General features: G+C 39.5%; 2 protein-coding genes across 9 annotated transcripts in view; one reads left to right on the top strand and one right to left on the bottom strand.

The window, feature by feature from the left end:
- Nucleotides 1–18,496, bottom strand: part of CEP57 (centrosomal protein 57) — a 40,470-nt gene extending 21,974 nt beyond the window's left edge. Inside the window, exons 1-3 of one of the 2 annotated variants that reach the window (XM_032852747.1) lie at nt 18,217–18,496; nt 12,241–12,304; nt 4,548–4,704 (exon numbers count right to left, since the gene is read on the bottom strand). In XM_032852747.1, coding sequence (XP_032708638.1) covers nt 4,548–4,668 — 121 coding nt within the window. In that variant the 5' untranslated portion in view covers nt 4,669–4,704; nt 12,241–12,304; nt 18,217–18,496. The remainder of the gene's footprint in view (nt 1–4,547; nt 4,705–12,240; nt 12,305–18,216) is intronic. The other variant, XM_032852746.1, reaches the window with a different exon arrangement.
- Nucleotides 18,497–19,146: 650 nt separating this feature from the next.
- FAM76B (family with sequence similarity 76 member B) overlaps nt 19,147–20,188 on the top strand; it is a 28,670-nt gene continuing 27,628 nt past the window's right edge. For 4 of the 7 annotated variants that reach the window (XM_032852753.1, XM_032852754.1, XM_032852752.1 and 1 more), the window contains exon 1: nt 19,149–19,581. In XM_032852753.1, the coding sequence (XP_032708644.1) occupies nt 19,495–19,581 (87 nt within the window). In that variant the 5' untranslated portion in view covers nt 19,149–19,494. Of the gene's footprint in view, nt 19,582–20,188 lie in introns of all 7 variants that reach the window. The other 3 variants (XM_032852750.1, XM_032852749.1, XM_032852751.1) reach the window with 3 other exon arrangements.

Raw genomic sequence — 20,188 nt, forward strand, 5'->3', positions numbered from 1 at the left:
TACCACATGATTTCACTTGTATATGGAGTCAAAACAAAAACAAAAACAAACCCTAATAAACAAACAAAACAGAAACAGACTCATAAACACAGAGAACTGGTGGTTGCCAGAAGGGAGGAGAGTGGGAGATAGGCAGAATATGTGAAGGGGATTAAGAGGTACACACTCCAGTTATAATAAGTCACAGGGATAAAAAGTACAACACCGGCAACACAGCCAATAATACCGCAATAACATTGAATGGTGACGGTAAACTACATCTATTGTGGTGAGAAGAGTGTAATATATAGGATTGTCAAATCACTATGCTGTATATCTGAAACTAATGTAACAGTGTATGTCAACTACCCTTCAAAAAAAAAAAAAAAAAAAAAGTCCTTGGGGCACCTGGGTGGCTCAGTCGGTTAACTGGCTGCCTCCGGCTCGGGTCATAATCCCAGGGTGCTGGGATGGAGCCCCTCATTGGGCTCCCTCTTCATCAGGAAGCCTGCTTCTCTCTCTCCCACTCTCTGCTTGTGTTCCCTCTCTTATTGTGTCTCTCTCAAATGAGTAAATAAAATCATAAATAAACAAACTGATTAATTCTTACCAAAGAAGTTTATACAGCAGGCCTGAACCTTGGCTACCCTCTGGAAACTAGGCTCTTGAAATGTTCCTTAAGTTACTAATCAATAAGGTTTTGTATGCCTACGGCACTAAATCCTGCTGCATAAGTCTGCTTTGACTGCATAAACAAAAGTGTTTTATGGTGAATATCATGACTGTGCAGCCATAGTGTCTGACACTTAAGTGGGCTTTCCTGAGCAGAAATACTACACATGTCATGCAGTTTATTGCTGGAGGAGGAAGTGTTTTTCTGTGTAACCTTCATGAGGGAGAAATTTGGAAGCCTGCATCTTTGTTTCTCTAGATTCTACTGTATTCAGCCTCAGCCATAATTACAACCACTTCTGAAACTTGTGAATTCTCTAAGTTAATCTTCTACCATGTAGGTGGTCCTGAGGTCCCAGAATATGAAATATTCAATAATGCTTTCAGATTCCACAACACAACTGAATTTTAAGAAACCACTTGCTAAGTTTTGGTGTAATATCAAATAAAAATATCCACAAATTGCTGGAAAGGCTATTAAAGTATTACTTCTTTTCCATCTACATATCCATGTAAGGCCAGGTTTTTTTTCCACATACTTTAATCAAAACAATTAACACAAATGTAATGCAAAAACAGATGAGAATCAAGCAGTTTTCTATTAAGCTAGAAATAAGGGATTTACAAAGTATAAAATAAAACAATGTCACTCTCTGCAGTACATTTTTTAAATCTGGAAAACAGTTATTCTTCATTAACATATTATATAAATATGCAGTGGGTTAATTAGGGCTCCCTGAATTTAAAAACTGAAGAACCAGTGCTTTAGAAGAACAGATGGGCAGTAAATTGTTATCAATGCCTACCTAGCACACTAGCTATAACTTGACTTCTCTCACTGGTCACAATAATGCTGAGCTTTTTCCAACAGGTGTGATACAAATTTGTAATAGATCCATCTCTCTTAGCTTTTATAGAGGCCATGAGTGGCCTGGCACAGTGGAAACACCCAGACTAGTTCCCAGCAGCCCCATCAGTTTATCTTCATGTGCTGTACATGTGTTACCATTACATTTTCCACACGGACTAGGCTAAGTGAAAGGTTTAGAAAGCACTGGCCTAGTAGAATTGCCTCATAGTTACCTTGCTTCAAATGTTCAAGCCATTCTGCACACTACTGTCATTTGAAATGTATTAAATAACATGAATAATGGGTTAGACTTCTTTGGATTGACATTAGTTACCATTTTTTTTTAAAGGGCTCCAAGGGGCAGGGAAAAAAAGTGGTTCCAAGGACAATACATTTTTTTGAAGGCAGTAATAACTTCCAATTTCTTGCTCATCTCTTTTCAAAAACAAAATGAATATGAAAATGAGAATTACAAAAAGCATTATTTAATTATCTTTCAATGGCATTAATCAAGCTATATTTTCAACGTGATTATTAGATAGCCAAGTGAAACGGTAATTTATCAAATGAAAGTATATTAAACTAGAACTAAAGAAGAGTAGGTCTTCTTTATTGTAATGTATTCGTACAAAAAAAGCATTTATTACATGTAAATTAGAAAAGTTTATCATACAGAGTATCTATTCGAATTAAGACTTCAGTCATTCAAACAGAAGTCTGGTGTTTTGCACAAATATCTTTATTCAATGCTCAACTTACTAACTAAGAAGCTCTTACAGGATATAGTGTCTCAAAGATGAAGATAATAAAGAAAATGCTAATTAATTCAATGGTTAATAAAACAAGTGATAAAATGCTACTCATCTGAACACAGCAGCTAAAGATTTTGGTGATTTAGAAAAATAAAAGCTGTATAACATACAAACAACATATGGTAAAAAAGCAAAGAATAAATAACTGAAGCCCACAGTGGATAAAAAATCTGTTAAGATTTAGTAATTATTATTTAAAAAATAAGCACACACAGAAATAATCATGCAACAAAGTTCTAGCAGGAATACAAGCCTAGGAATCAGATATCAATCCTTCCACTGCAATATTATATCTAGTTCTGATCTTCACCTCTATCGAAAGAAACTTAAAAAAAAAGTTCAGAGAAAAGTAATTACTAAAGAATGAAAAGAATAAGAAAAGTGAAATGGGGCAGATTTATTCATACAGGAGAAAGTCAGCAAATGTTTAGCCCAGTGTGTGAGTGATAATGCTACATTCTGCTTGTGTGTCACTAATTGTTTTAAAGAACATGTGAGAGAAGAGGGAAAAAGGAGATGAAGAGGAAAGTAAGCAAAAGAAAAAATAATGTGTAAACAGTAAATCAGATCTCTTATCCCTTCAGAGCATGGTGTTGTGAACTGTTTAAGCAATGCCTCAGGATATTCATCATGATCCATTATGCTTTTATAGTATTTTTTGTATCAATCCAATGATATCTACTTTCAGTATGGGATGGCCAGATAAGGAAACCACTACCTGCTTTCCTGTGACAAAAAAATGAAGGCTCTGGATGGTGGGTAAAGGACCAACAGAATTTAGAAGAGATATCTGAGAAGAGCAGGAAGAGGTATGTGTTGGGGAAGCTGGCAGAGAAGACTTCTCAAAATAAATAATACAAAATATGGGTTTTAAAGAGTATAATTCCCTAACAGAAAGATTTCAATAAGAGGGCACAGCAAGAGAAAGACTTATAAGCTTGACATGGCTGGTGTGACAGCCAGAATGGACACCCAAGAATACCTATGTCCTAATCCTTCAAACTCTGAATACCTGTTACCTGGCAAAAAGGACTTTGGGAAAGGACCCTACACAGAGAGATCTGAAGCAGGAAAGACCCGTGACCCACGTGACCCACGAGTCCTTGAAGGGAGCCAGAAAGAAAACAAAGGAAGGAATGCAAACAGCCTCTAGGAAGAAAAGACTGGCCCTAACTAAAAGTTAGCAAGACAATGGAACCTCAGCTCTATCACCACAGGTAACTGAATGCGGCCAAAAATCTGAATGAGCTGAGAACAGATTCTTCCCTAGACTCTCTAGTAAGGAACAGAGCCCGGTCAACAGCTTGATTTCATCCTCACAGAACGCTAAACAGAAGACCCTGCTAAGCCCATCCAGATTTATGCCCTAAAGAAACTGTGTGATGGCAATTTAAAGTTGTGTTAAAGTTGCAGAGCTGTGGTAATCTGTTAAAGCAGCAAGAAAGCTAATACAGATGGCAAGTTCTGGGAACAGATATAGTTCTAAGTAGCCAGAGCAAAGGATGTGTGGGTAAGAAAGAACAGAAGAGAAGATAGGGATGAAATTGGTAAGGTAGGTAGAGTCCAGATTAGAAAAACAAACAAATAAACAAACCAAAAAAACCCCCCAAAAACCCTGGGACTTTGTTATGTTAAGACATGGAGAGGTGCTAAAATTTGTTTAAAGTAGGAGAGATGATGGCAGAATGTTGTTTAAATGCAGATGAGAGGGAAACCACAGGTTAAGCAATTATTTAGGAGTATATCACAATTATCTATGTAAGAGATGATGAAAGTCTAAGCCAAAGCAGTAAGAATTAAGAGATATAACCAATACATCTTTGGGATATTTCAGAGGCATAAATACTGATTTTTTGGTTCGTGACTCATATTGCATATGACAGAACAGTCCTAGATTTCTCAAAGTATTTAGCCTTGATGATTTAGTGGACAATAACTGTTTAACAATCAGTGAACAAAAGAAAAGCACTGTATTTTGACGACGTTAAAAATAGGAAAAGGGAAAATAGATACTCCTCTTTTTTTTTTTGAGAGAAAGTGAGCACGTGTGTGGGGGTGGGGTGGGGGTAGGGTTGGGAGATCATGACCTGAGCGGAAATCAGGATTTGGATGCTTAACTGACTGAGCCACCCATGTGCCACTCCTCTAATTTTAAAATACCTAGAAGACATAAGAGTTTTAAAGCAGTGGATGAACAAACAATAAAAAACATCTATTTTGTCAAGTTCTATTACCTCTGCTGTTACTTTCCGGATAGGCAAATGTAGGCTTATTTGGGGAGCGTCGTAGATCACTATTAAGGAAAGGCTTATCAGGTGGATATACTACATACGGAGATGAGGAATGGCGAACCATAGTTCCATCAGACCTTGAGGGTTCGACTACGATGTTCTGAAAAATAAAAATATAGAAATTACCTTTCAAAATTTTACACTGCAAATAGGATGTAAATACACACATACACACACAGAAGTGTGCACGCACTTGCGCGCACACACACACACACACAAATTTGTTCCTGAGAACTGTACAGCTCATGTTCCATTGATGGAGACAACAGAAAAAAGAGAGCCCACTGACCATACACAACAGAATTCAATCATTATTTTAAAATAATAAAACTTTTCAGTGTTTCTTATGTGCCTAAATATAGCCTTATGACAGACATTGTAAAAAGGAAATAATATTCAAACAACCTGAATAGAAATGCTGCACAGAAACACTTGAATATGATACTCATAATAAATGTAATATGTTTTACTTAAAAATATGTAGTGTAAAATATAAATTCAGAAAAGTAAATACTGTCTTTTTACAGTATCTGAAACTGCTACAAAATGACTGAATTAATCTCTCTCCAATCAAGTAAGTAATTATTGAATATTTATCAAATGTCCAAGACTGTGGTATACAGAAAGAAAGACATAATTCTTGCTCCAAAAAAAATTTATATTTAGGAAAAAGAGGTGGGGGGGGAGCAATTAGAAATACCAAATACCCAAGTATAATTGTTTTTTTTTTTAAAGATTTATTTATTTGAGAGAGAGCATGAGGGGGGAAAAGGTCAGAGGGAAAAGCAGACTCCCCATGGAGCTGGGAGCCTGATGTAGAACTCGATCCCGGAACTCCAGGATCATTACCTGAACTGAAGGCAGTCGCCCAACCAACTGAGCCACCCAGGCGCCCTCCAAATATAAATTTTAATTCCAAAAAAACCACTATTATGAATGAGATTCGGTTCAATCAATGGGATTATGTTCCACATGATTTCAGTTTCAGGGGATGCTAACTGTGGTATATTGTTAGTTGTAGATGATTTCCAAATATTGGTAGAGAGACCTAAAATGGGGAAAGTAATGGAGAAACTGAAAGCTAAGGTGGAAGATAAAATTGCTCGCTGCTCAGAATTGTCATTTATTTTTCTTATTCAAATAACCACAGCAAAATCAGTTCTCAACTCTTACCTTTGGAGAACTACACTAGATAGCACAGAACAATCTGTGTCCAGAAAAGCAGAAAGGGACAGTATAATAGTGTACTGTACTTTATTGTACACAAAGAACAATAATGGTAAACAACCTCCTGGAATTAAACGAAGGCGATCAAGAAAACCACACAGTATCTAAATCTTACTAAAAATCAAAGACTGTTTCCATGTAAAACCATATAATTTTCCAACTGATTTAAGAAAGCAAATACAAAACTAAACTATGGCTATGAAAACTAAAGAAGAGAGTAAAGACTTGGAAAAGAGAGAGGTTAAGTCTGAAAGTGGTACTCAAGTAAACTGATGTTAAATCAACAGTAAAAAGTGTGTTCACATGCAACAGGACTGAGTTGACATTTTTCAAACTTTTAGGCAAACTGACATCAGGTTTTTGGAGGTGGCCAGAAAAAAGGGTGAATTTTCAATTCTTAAAATATATTATACAGCCAAAGCTCTTAAAAAGCACCATGAATTATCACTTAGCTTAATTTCAAATATGATTCTTCCCAGAGAACCTTAGATTTTCATACAACCTACTAGAATCCTATCATTTAACAGCTACCATTCAAAGTAACTGGCCAGGAAGTATTCCTTATCAATATGTATGTATGAACATAAACTGCCTGCAAATTTACCTAAGATTTTCAAAACAATTTTTATTAGAATTACTGAATACTGCACAGATACTAACAGGACTATGCATAAATAATTTACCTTCGAAAAACCCAAACCAAAAAAAGAAAAAAAAAAAGAAAAGATAAGAAACCATCTTCATTAAATTCACTGCTTGCTAGCTCTTATAAAAACTACCAATTCAAAATTTATCCTTTTTGAAATATTTTTCCAAAGCCAACAGGTACACTGAAAAGATGCTCAACATTCATTAGTCATTAGGAAAATGCAAATTAAAACCACAATGGGAGGGGCGCCTGGGTGGCCCAGCTGGTTAAATGCCTGCTTTCTGGCTCAGGTCATGATCTCAGAATCCTGGGATCCTGGCCCACATTGGGCTCTCTGCTCAGTGGGGAGCCTGCTTTTCCCTCTCCCTCTACCCACCGTTCCCCCTGCTTATGGGCACTCTCTCTCTCTGTTAAATAGGTAAATTTTTAAAAAATTGCTTTAAAACCACAATGAGAGATCATCTCACACCTGCTGAGACTGACCACCATCAAAAAGACAAAAGATTACAAAAGCTGTCATAGATACAGAGAAAAGGGAAGCCTTTGTGCACTGTTTGTGGAACTGTAAACTGATAGAGCCACTACAGAAAACAGTATGCAGGATCCTCAAAAAATTACAAATAGAACTACGACATAATCCAGCAATGGGTATATATCCAAAAGAAATGAAAACACTAACTTGAAGAGTTATTAGCATCTCCATGTTCAGATCATAGCAGCATTACTTATAAGAGCCAAGACATGGAAGCAATGTGTGTCTGTTGATGGAGGAATGGGTAAAGAAGTTGTGACATATACAATGGAGATTATTCAGCCATTAAAAAAAAAAAAAAAAAAAAAAACCCAAACAAGAAAATCCCACCATTTACAAAAGCACAGCTGGACCCTGAAGGCATTATATTAAATGAAGTCACCGTATGAACTCACTCATATGTGGAATCTAAAACAAAAAACCATACTCTATGGAAAAAGATCAGACTTGTGGTTACAGAGTTAAAAAATGGGGGAAAAGGGGAGCTGGAGGAAGGTGGTCAAAAGATACAAACTGCCAGCTATAAAATAAATAATTAGTAAGGATGTAATGTACAACATGACAACTACAGCCAATACTACTGTATGATATATAGGGAAGGTGTGAAGGCAGGATATCCTACAAGTTTTCATCATAAGGAAAAAAGTTCTTTTCTTTGTATTCATATGAGAAGATGAATGTTAGCTAAACCTATTTTGGTAACTGATTCACAATGTATGTAAATCAAACCATCATGCTGTATGCCTTAAATCTGGATGGTGATATATGTCAATTATTTCTCAATAAAACTGGGCGGGGGGAGAGATTTATCTTTCAACAAAATTTGTCACATATATATCACCAAAATATTGCTTAGGTTGAGTCAGCAGACAAATTATAAAACTTTATGTAAAAATCTAAGCATATGAGATTTAAAAAAAAAAAAAGCTTTTCTAAATGTAGTCCATTTTCCAAGTCAGCCATCTCATTTTGAATTTTTGGGTTTAAGCAATGAAAGTCATTGTTATTTCAAATGTGTTGAGTCAGTGTCTTCATTTGCTACCAGCAGTTTAAATCACAGGGAGAATATATAAATCAAAAGCAAAACAGAAAATAAAATGTCCTGTAAAAATTATTTACAAGAACTATTTTGAAATAAAATTAAACCAAGAAATACAAAACTGGCAACTCAACATATACACGCAAATGTATATAATAAAAACAGTAGAGGATAAAATATTGTATATACATATAGTATTCAGCCTTAAGGAGGGAAATCCCATTACATGTGACATAATGGATAAATCTGAGGACTTATGCTCAGTGAAATAAGCTAGTCAAAAAAAGAAATACTTTACGATTCTACTTATATAAAGTGTCTAAAGTCAAATTCATAGAAACTGAAAATAGAATGTTGGTTACCAGGACCGGGGAGATTGCAAAGGAGCGCTGTTAAATGGACAGAGAGTTCTGTAAGATGAAAAGTCTAAAGATGTTTCACCACAGTATTATTATACTTAACATTACTGAACCATATACTTAAAAATGGTTAAGATGGAAAAGTGGTAGGTAAATACCTAAGAAGAATAATATAGCAAGAAAAAAACAGTATGTATTCTTAATAGCCAGGTCTTTCTAAGCGAGAAAAACAATTGGGGATAAGTTAGAAACTTCAGGGTTGAGAAGAACCACAGAAACAATCTAGTATACTCTCCTTGTCTTATAAGAGGAAAAGGTTCAAAACAGTAGACTTGCCTACCCCACTCCCAAGCCAATCTCATCCCCTATAGAATCAGAGGTGGTTAACTGAACAAGTATCTAGTTCTCAAAAGAGAACCACCAGCTTACCTACACCTGTTCATACATTTCACCTTCCCTATGCTGAAACAAGGAATGGGGTTTGTTTAACGGACCTATCTCCTCCTACCTGTTCAAAGCCTTGGTTTCTATAAAACCCCTTCCCCTCCTGACGCTATTTCTCTCTACTAGATCTCTTACATTGTCATTAAGGACAAAATAAACAAAAGCTTTCCTGAACTTTAGGACTCTCCTCCAGCTCCTGCCTCATTTCTCTGCACTTACAACAAAGGCCCTTAAAGTAATTGTTTGTAATTGCTGCAATCTCTTCATCACCCCACCTCTTACCCTCTCCAATCAGACTTGAGTCTTCACCAGTTCACAGAAACAGCTCAGCAAGCTCACCAGGGACTTTTACATTGCTGACTTTGAAGACCTCCCAAAAGCATGTGATACAGATCACTTCATCCCAACACTTCCCTTAGAAGATGGACCACACTCTGGTTTTCCTAACAACACAGGCCTCTTCCTAAGAATCTCCTTGGCTCTCTTCTTTCTCTTTCTAAATGCTGAAGTGCTCCAAAGCTTAGTCCTTCTACTTCTGGTTTTCTTCTACATGAACTCCTTTGATCTCATTAACTTGTAGGGCTTTGAAAAGCCTTTACTTGCTGAGACTTTCAAGTTTAAATATGGAATCCAGAGCTCTCTCGCTCTCAAATTTTATATTCACATTAACCTCCCTACTCATTATTTCCACTTGGATGGGCACCTCAAATTTTACATAACTATAACAAATTCTTGAACTAACTCCCAAAACCTGTCCCTGTCCCAGCATACCACAATTGGCACCACTATGTACCCAGCTAGCTGCTCAGGTCAAAACCCTTGGATGAAATAATTTCTCATACACCCCACATCCAATTTTTCATTATATCTTGTTGGGTCTCTGTCTTCAAAATATGTCCAGAAACTCTCCAATTTCTCACTAATTCCACTACTAATGCCCTGGTTTACACCACTGTGATCTGTTTTGTGGACTGCATTAAGAGACTCCTAATCCCTCCTGTCGACATCCCCTTAGCCTATCTCCAAGTAGTAATCATTATGATTATTTTAAAAAAACAAGTATATTAAAGTAATACCCCTAGTTAAAACCCTCCAATAGATTTCCATCACAGAATAAAATCCAAAATTCTCACTATGGTTTATTTATTTGAGAGTGAGTGAATGAGTGTTAAGAGTGCACGTGCAGGCACACGAACAGGGGAAGGGGCAGAGGGAGAACCTCCAGCAGACACTGTGCACAGTCTGACAGGGGGTTCCATCTCATTACCTGAGATCATGACCTGAGGTGAAATCAAGACTCAGAAGCTCAACTGACTGAGCCACCCAGATGCCTCCTTACCATGGTTTTTATGGCCCCACGCACGTATCTGACCTCAGGCTAACTCTGACTTCATTCCCTCCCACTCTTTCTCCACAACCCTCTGTCCCCTCATTATTTCCCAGCTATACTGACCTACTTTTGGATTTCTAAAATGCACAGTACACTGTTTTCTTTTCTAAGTTTACCTGCCTGGAAAGCTCCCTTTCTCATGCCTCTCAGTCATCTGCTCAAAAGTCTTGTCAATAAGGCTTTCCCTGACTACTGTACCTAAAGTATCACCATTCTGTCACTCGGTTGCCTTTATTTTTTAAATATGCTTACCCCTACTTGATATATTTAGTATCTCTATGCCCTGTGGAATTAAAAAAAAAAAAAAAAGTTTTTGTCTTTGGCTCCTAACATAGAGATTCAACAACTCTGGGAATTTCTTAAGTGGTGGCTGTCTTTGTTATACCAGGAGTGGGACCCTCTAGACAGCTTCGGGATGAGAGCTAGTAGCCAGAAACCCAACCAAGCGACTAGCATTAGAAATTTCAGCCCCACACCCTGACCTCAGAAGAAGAGAGGGGCTGGGGACTGAGTTCAATTAATAATGGCCAATGACTGACTAAATTTTAAGTATATGATTCATATACTAATAAAAACTCCTGAACAATGAGGTCCCAGGAGCATCCAGAGTGGTCATGGAAACCCCTTTATATCTTGCCCTATGTGTCTCTTCCATTTGGCTGTTTCTGAGTGGTATCCTCTAAAAAAACAAAACAAAACAAAAAAAAAAACCTAACTATAATCATAACTCACTTTCCTGAGTTCTGTGAGTCATTTTAGCAAATTAATAAATGTGAGGAAAAGTCATTTGTAGTTGACTGGGCAGAAGTGCAAAAACCTACCTTCAGCACACCTGGGACTGAAGTAAGGGCAGTCATGTGGGAGCTAGTCCCTTAACCTATGGGGCCTGCACTATATCTAGCTAGTTAGCAGCAGAACTGAATTGACTGTAGGACACCCAGCCGACACAGAACTGATGTTGGAAAAACATAGTCATTCCCACTGTTCAAGTGGGAATAAAGTTTAAGTTCCAATAAAAACACCTGATAAAGGTAAATCTGTTGAGTGGATTCATTATATAATTCCTCTGCAAAACAGGAAAACTTCACTGTCCATAAAACTGAACTATTTTACTCAAGTATATAAATAATAAAATTACATATATTTATAAAATATAAATTACACAATATAATTTCCTTTATGCCAGAGAGCACAAATATCATAGAAAAACAGTGCAGAAAGGATTAACATAGCAGACATAAGACTGCTGTACTTAAAGATGTCTGCTTATGAGGTGGTTCTTGGCTGGTATCTGGGAACCTGAATTTTGGGAAGGTTCCATGATTGTCAGCAGTCCCCAGGACCAGCCCAAGGTTCGGGGATTTGCTAGATGGACTGAAAGGACTCAGCATATAGTTATACTCATCACTAGGATTTATTATAGCAAAAGGATTCATAAGCAAAATCAGCAAAAGCAAAAGACCCATGGGGGTGAAGTATGTAAGATACCAGGCACAAGCTTTCAAAATTCCTCTCTAGATGCTTAAAGGATGTGCTTAATTCCTCCAGCAACTAATAATGACAACTTTTGTGAAGTGTTTTTTCACCAAGGCTCCTTAGACTCAGTGGCCAAGGTTTTCACTGGGGGCTGTTACATTCCTGACTCCCAGAAAGAAAGCAGGTGTTCAGCATAAACCACACTGTTTGTACAAACAGTTTAGGCAGAGTGAAGTACTCATCATTTAAAGTTTTATGTTAGTATATGAAATTGTTTACCATTTAAGTCCACAGCTGCCTACCAAGAACTAACCCTGCCAATAGAACTTTCTAAAGATAGGAGATTGATCTGAGATGATAGAAGATTTCAAGTGAATTCTTCTTGCTTTCAGTGCCACAAGCCATTCGATCATGGATACTTGAGAACTACTGAAAGGCAAAGGATCTTTCAAGTTGAATTAGGCTCCCCCCATATACATGTAATATATACCTACATATGCAAAATAAAAACAACACAAACCTCAAACTTGCATGGTACTTTAAAATTTACGTTTCCGTTATCTTAGTTGATCCTCATAACAATCCTGACAAGAAAGTATCTTCACTTTAGAGTTCAGAAAAACGTATTTTTCAGGACACTGAACATAGAATCTTATTTTCCAAGCACATTCATATTCTCCTGTAGTTATTATAAGAAACCCTGAAGGTAGCAAATATTATTGTCCCCACTGCAGGTGAAAAAAACAGGTTAAGAAAAGTTAAACCACACACAGCTACTAAGGAGCCTGAGTCTTACTCCTAATCAGTATGCTCTTCCAAGACCCCAAGCATTCAATAAATATTTTTCCAACTAAAATGACAGGATTCTAAGAGAAACTTTCAGGATTAAAGGCAAAATGTTTAACCTGACCTATTTCTTCCCTGGTAACTTTAGCTCCTACTTAGGAACACTTATGATTCAAGTATTTATGGAACATCTCTGTGTATGGCACTGCATTAAGTACGAAAGATGATAAGAAATGTGTATTATTTGCCTTCTTTTCAAAAGGAATGTGCAGGAAGAAATGAGCTGGAAGAAATCAGGTACATAAAAACTTAAATACAATTTAGCAAATCATACTCAACTACACAGAAGAAAAAAATACAGTATGATCAAAATGGGGTCATTCCAGGAATGTTTATGAATGAGTGAACATTAGAATATCCATTTTACTTTAATGTGAAAATCCGTATAATCATCTGTAAAGTAATCAATAAAATTCAATACCCAGCCATTATTAAAGAACTATTTTCTTCCAGTAGTAAGCAAGTTTTCAAAAAAACATGACAACATATTTAATGGTACAAAATTTAAAACATTCCTTTTAAATTCAGGAGCAAGTCAAAGATATTTACAAGGCAACTAGTAAATGTTGTGCTGCATTTCATAGCCTGCCTATTAAGATAAGAAAAGGAAGTAATAAACATTAAGACTGAAAACAAAGAATCAAATTTCACAGGTTAAGGTCATCTAAATAGAAAATACCAAAAAATCCTCAATTATTAGAGTTTAGGAAAGATTGTTGACAAAATTAATATGAAAAAATGTATATAACAGTTCTATATATCAGTTAGAAAATGCAACTTATGAAAATATATAAAAAATGAGCTAGAAATAAATTTAATAAATGATGTACAAGAACTGAAATTATAAAATTTTATGGAAAAATGTTAACGTTCAAAAAAACTGGAATAACAAGACACAGACAGAAGACTATCTTAAAGACATTGGTTACTCCCAAATTAAACTAGAAATTCAATGCAGTTTCAATTGAAATTCCAATAGCAGATATAATTTATAATATATAATTTATAATTTCTACTAAAGAACAGTGGAGGACCAAGAATAGCTAACATTTCTCTTGAAGGAACAAGGAAGACATGCAGGTACTCTCTCAGAAATATATAAAGGAGAATCATTAACACAGTGAGAATAAAGGGATAGACAAATACAATTATGGAACAAAGAGCCCGGTAAAACAAACATACACATATGGAAATATACTGATAGCTACAAATGCAAACCATTTGGGAAAGATATATCTAATAAGCAATGTTGAAGAAGTTGTCTATCTTTTTTTTTTTTTTTTTAAGATTTTATTCCTTTATTTGACAGACAGAGATCACAAGTAGGCAGAGAGGCAGGGTGGGGGGCGGGGAAGGGAAGCAGGCTCCAGAGCCCAATGCGGGGCTCCATCCCAGGACCCTGCGATCATGACCTGAGCTGAAGACAGAGGCTTTAACCCACTGAGCCACCTGGCGCCCTGAGAAATTGTATATCTTAAGTAGAAAGGTTAATCTAGAGCCCTACCTCACAGCACACAAATTAACTTCAAGCATATTAAGGACTTAAAAGGCCCCAACTTTAAAACCTGTATAGAAAAAAACATAAGAATGTCATTAATGTCCTTTGCTTCAAGAATTTAACCAAAAAGCACTAAACATAAAAAGGAAAGTCTAATAAATTTTATCCATGTACATCAGGAACTCCCATCAAAAGGTATCTTAGACACGTGAAAGACAAGCTGAAGAGTAATTAGAATAAAGCTAAACAGGCAAGCATTAACTTCCAGAATGCATAAAGAATGAGTATAAATCAACAGGAAAAGACAAACCAATTAAAGGCAGGCAAAAGACACAAACAAGCATTTCATAGAAGAAAAAAACTACGAGTAAAGTTATGAAAAAATAAAAGGTACATTGTCTACATTGATAAGGGGAGCACAAATGAGAACAAGAACAGGATAGCATTTCATACTCCCTTCTTGGCAAAAATTCAGAAGTGAGACCATACTACAAGTTCAAGAGGATATGGATTAAAGGGAATAATTGGTGGAAACATATTGGTACAATTGCTTTGGAAAAACAATTCAGCATTATCAAAGAAAGCCAAAGATGCACCCTCCATGATCCTGCCATTTCAATCACAACTGTATTTGCTGAACTATTTTCTCTTTCTTCTTCTTCTTTTTTAATGATTATGTCCTTAGTCACTAAACATATTCCACAACCCACCACCGAGTTGGAACCCACAGCCCAACTGGCAGTTTAAACCACTGCTGCCCCTCTCAAACATTTTGGGTTTGGGCACTCCTTTACGCTCTTAAAAATTACTGAAGATCCCAAAGAGCTTTTTGTTCATGTGGGTTATACCTAGATGTTAACATACTTGCTAATTTAAAAATAATACACCCATGATGTTACCATAAATATAATTCTTGAATGAAAACTAACAGCCATCCAAAATATTTAATGAAGAATTTTTTACACATTTTTACAGATCTCTTTAATTCTTAATTTTAAAAAAGGCTACTGGATTCGTGTATTTGCTTCTGCATTCACTCTACTGAATATGCTATTTTGGCTGGCACACAAGAAAATCTGGTCTCCCACAAAGTGGCTGGGTAAGGAAGATAACTGTAGACCCTCTTGGGAGGGCCTCAGCGACCCCCAAAGGTCTTCAGACAATGCTTTGAAAACCGCTACTTTAGAGAAATTTTTACACTTGTAGAACTTCTAAGGATGATCACAAGACAACTATTTTTGAATGGCTGGCAAACTAGTGAGTAACAAAACTGGCTCTGCCATTTACTAGTTGTGTAAACTTGATTTAACCTCTGTGCCTCATCTGGCTCATTCAAAAATGGAAATACTAATTAGTTAATATATGAAAAGCACTTAAAACCACGACGGCCATATAATACTACATATTTTATAATCTCAAAACGTATGCTGGTGGTATGTATGAAAGAAAAGATGCATGAAGAAGCATAAAGGAATTCATTTTATTAATCTCAAAGATAAATCTTTTATATATTTAGTATTGAAAAAGCTATGACATATTCATGAAACTTAAGAGGAAAAAAATATGAAGCATGTTAATTACAGGGCCTGGTTAAAAAGCCACAGAGACCAGTTAGATTAGTTTATAAGTCCAAAGTGACATAAGAGTTCTGACTATGGATACTGGGAAAATAAAAAAGGACTGACAGGAAAGATACTCCTCTATTTCAATACTATGCTGTCTATATACTTCTACTTAATGTCACTGTGCCCAGTCATAGCTGCTTTCCTGAGGCAGCCACTACTGAAAAGATACATAGCAATCATGTTATATGTTACCTGCTGTTGTTACTCTTCTACTGCTGCTGCAAAAAAATACTTAAAAAACAAAACAAAACAAAAAAACCTGAATGTATCACCTGCTTCCATCTTATTCACATTTGAGATTTACATAGTAGCTGCTTTCTCAAGAATGCTATTTGTGAATTTACCTGTTAAAAATCCTTACCTAGTAAAAGCATCCCTATTTATTATAGCATGCTCCAAGCTGGGTTTATGAGTGTTGAATAAATAGGATATATGTATAGTTAATACAATCCTAAAATCTGAGTATGAGCAGGCTCTGAGTTTATGCTGTAGTTTTCAAAGGGTTTTGTGTGTATGTGTTATTTTATGATCAGCTATTTGCTAAGCTGAATGTTTTAAATTTTGTTGGAAATGTCAGCCTTATTTCTGACAGGACAGTTAAACATCTGAGGATGGTCATTTCTGATATACTAATAATCTAAATTTAGTCATTTTTGTTTTGAAACTGACTTCCAAATTAGTTTGATGTAGCAAGTCAAATTAAGAAGATCGTTATACTTTTGATTTCCCAAAGATCCTAGATATTTGAAAAGTGTATTCTTGATATTTAGAATCCAATTAAAGCTGAGCTTAGTATATACAAATATATATGCTTTCCTATTAAACACTCCAGGAAATTTATGATCTGGCTACCTTATGGAATAAGGGTTGACAGCACATCCCAGTACCAGTGCTCAGCTAAATGGACTTGGCAGAGTATAACTCAATTAACATTTGTACGAGTACTTCTTGCTCAGTCTCCTCAGTCTGTGTGCTAAGTTTTGAAAACAGTGAAAAGCCTTCTTCTCCCATTAAATTTAATTCATCTCAGCTCCTATATAATCTCAACCATCTACTTAGGGACACTTCCTCCTAATAGTTCCTCTTTTTATATTCCCTTTCACTGACCTAATTCCGGAATAAACTCTATGTGCTTCATTCATTCCTTCTCCTCCATCTTCCATGACTGCTCTGCAAACTCTACTCTCATTCTGCAGAAACTCTGAGTTGTTTTGGGCCTCATTATCATAAACCTTAAGTCACCAAAAGCTGAAACTGAGGAAAACTGTCTTCCCGAGGTGACTCTGTTCTTAATGCTCCCTAAACTTCTCCCCCTTAGTGTGTATGACATAACTTTACCCTGATAGTTCTCTGTTTTCTTCCCTATCGCTCTTTTTTCACGTTTATACCTACTTCCACAATTCATCTAACCCAACTCTACCACCACACGACTTTTGCTCATTCCTAGTTTCCTGAAAGCTCCTCTTGTCTTGGCATATACCTAGAAATGCCACTGGTGCCTTTTTCTCCTTTTCAGTTCTTGTGACAAGCACTTACAACTCCTTCCCCATACAGCTCACCTAGCTAGCTTCATCTTCCCTAACGGGAAACTGTTTCTAGCCTACCAAGAACTGCTAGCCACTCATGCCTAGGTTATTTTAGGACAGCAACATTTATCAATCTGAACTGTGTCACAGCCTGACTACATGCAGTTTCCCTCAGTGTCTACTCCTTCAGCGCAGGGATTCTACCTCGTTCACCTGTGTCATCTTAGATCCTCAAAGTATGCAGGCACTCCGCTTTAATGGGGAAAAAAAGGCTATAATGGCTCTTACTTGAGACTCCTCCCATTTTCTGCCTATTGCCAAAGTGCCGGATCCCCAAATACTAAGCACCGCCGACATTCCAATTCGACAAATAATAGTGGCTGAACTGGCTGGGGGCCCTAGGAGAGGCGAAAACAATGTTCAGGTTCAACTGTCCCTGTCGCCTCTCTAGAACGGCATGTACACGTTGCAAAGTAATACCGAAGGTGGAAAGCGCGCGCTCTGGGTACGAGCAAGAACAAAGTCCCTGGGAATACGCGAGGGGAGGCACTGTACGCAATGGAATCAGCACAAGCAGCAACTAGTAAGCGCTTCAGACTGAGGACTATTCAACAGCTGCCAGTTAAGCCAACTCTCGAGCACACCTGGTCTCGGCAAGTTTCCAAGAGGCGCCGTTACACACACGTGACCAAAGCTGCAATGTTTTCGCCAGGCCAGGGCGTGGGTAGAGACACCCTAGCGAATCCTGGCAAAGTTCGGTAACCTGCCTTTCTAGGCCGGGAGGTGAATGAACAGGGGATGGAGGCGGGCCAGGCCTGTTTCGAGGTAAGGGTGCAGGCTCGACAGGGGAGCACGGGGCGTCTGGAGGGCAAGGGGCGACCACGCATCCCCGGCCATTCCTCAGGATGGGTGAGAGACGCTGGGCCCAGAGCGCTTTGAAGGGTGAGGAAGAGCAAAGAGGCGTCAGGACCGAGCCTATTCGAACGTCAGCCGCTTCTTACCGAGATCTGAGAACCAGAAGTCGCAGAGACCGATGCTGCCGCCATCTTCCTGCCTACCGAGAGGACCTCCGCAGCCCTGGGGGGGTCCGGGTTCTCGAGCTTTTCCTCAAGATTCGAGAGCCGCCCACCAGGGGCGACCCTAAGCCGAACCCCTGATGGAAGGGGTTGGGGTGTTGGTGCCCGGTCTAGAAACCCCTGCACACACCCCCACAGGGACGCCCACGCTCAGAGCGCACACGGAAAAGGCAACACGTCCTAACGGACGTCTTGAGTAGCCAATCAAAAAAGCGGACGTCTTCCGGTAGTAGGAGAGATTCCGCCTCTTCCCTCGCTGACGTCACAAGGTAGCGCATCGCCGAAACCGCGGGCGAAGCTAACGCTGAGGGCTACCCCACGGCTCTGAGGGGACTCTACAAAAGGGCGGGCCACATCGAGGAGGAAACGTGGGCCACGGGTTGTGTTGTCTCCAGTGGCAATCGAATAGAATGACTGAAACAGAATAAAATGCGAAGTTCAAACACTCCATCCGTTCCCTTGGAGTAGACGCCGGAGAGAGCGTCAGATCGAGTCGGAGACGCCTCTCTAGGTGAAGTACTTAGCTTTTGACCAATAACAAATAGAATCAGGAGGGACTTTAGTGATTTGGTCCAATAGCAGTCAAGGGGAAAAAAAGAGTGGAGGCAGAGAGTAAACCTCCACGAACACTTGCCCAATTGGATTGGGCCGTTGTCACTGAAACCTAAGACTGGCTGCTACATACAGGCGCTACTGGCGCCTTTGGGCGGGGCGAGTTTGAAGCGGATTTCGCGCGCTGAGAGCGTCGGTCCTTCATTGGCCAGCAACTTCCTCCCTTTGTGGGAGCTCCCAGCGTAGTAGGGGTTAGGGGTTGGGAGGAGCGACCGAATGACGCAGTAGCCATCCCAGCCAATCAAAGATGGGGAAGCGAGGCTGAGAAGGAAGCGGATCCACTGCCGCGCAGCTAAACCGCATCGAGCTATCCTCTTCGTCTCCCTCCGCCGCTATAGGGGCCTAAGCGGGAGCGGCTGGGACGGCGTCACTGAGAGGGCTGGGGGCGGAAGTGGAGGCGGAGGGAGACGGTGCAGACCGCAGGGCCTTGGGCCTTAGCGGCGAGGCTCTGGTGGGCGCGAGGCAGGGGAGGGGGAGGAGGAGGAGCCCGCGGCCCGGGTTGGCGGCGGCGGCGGCGGCGGCGGCGCCCGAGTTCCCCGTAGGGCCCCGCCTCGGAGCGGGCGGTGGTGGAGGAGGAGACTGAGGAGCAGGATGGCGGCCTCGGCCCTGTACGCCTGCACCAAGTGTACCCAGCGCTATCCCTTCGAGGAGCTCTCCCAGGGCCAGCAGCTCTGCAAGGTCCGTGGGCGCTGGGCGGCGGGCGGGCGGGCGGGCGGGGTTTCCTCGGCCGGAGCCCGAGGGAAGCTGGGTGTCCGCTGCGCTGCAGCCCGGCTCTCTTCGCCCGCGCCTTGGGCGCTTGGAGCTCTTTCTTGCCTCCTCACTCGGGACCCGTTTATCGAGGACGTGGGCATCAGATGGGAGGAGCCCCTGAGAGAAGACAAGATTCTGCCCTCTTCCAGGCGGCCCAGGAGGGGGCCGGGCCCCACCAACATTCAGAGGTCTCAGGGGTGGGGCTGAGTGAGGCGGCAGCCACCTGTCTATGCCGCAGAAACCCTGGGGTGGAGATGTTTTCATCTAGGTTTTCTGCCTGGACTGTCCTCTCCTTCCACCGGGAGGCAGGGGACGGTTTTTGCACTTTCTTGCTAGGAACCTGAAGCCGCAAAGCTGATGGCATCCTTCTTCCCTGTCCAGGAAAGCGAAGCGACTGGTTTGGGGACAGAATGCTCTATGATTTGGAGCTCCTCCCATCCCATTAAAGCCAGGATGCTGTCTGTGAACAACGGTGCAAAATTTTAAGTAGTTTCGCATTTAACCAACCCTTGAAATCGGCCCTGACAGCTTTCTT

The sequence above is a fragment of the Lontra canadensis genome, unplaced genomic scaffold (genome assembly GCF_010015895.1).
Source record: "Lontra canadensis isolate GAN:19392208 unplaced genomic scaffold, GSC_riverotter_1.0 scaffold7, whole genome shotgun sequence".
NCBI lineage: Eukaryota > Metazoa > Chordata > Mammalia > Carnivora > Mustelidae > Lontra > Lontra canadensis.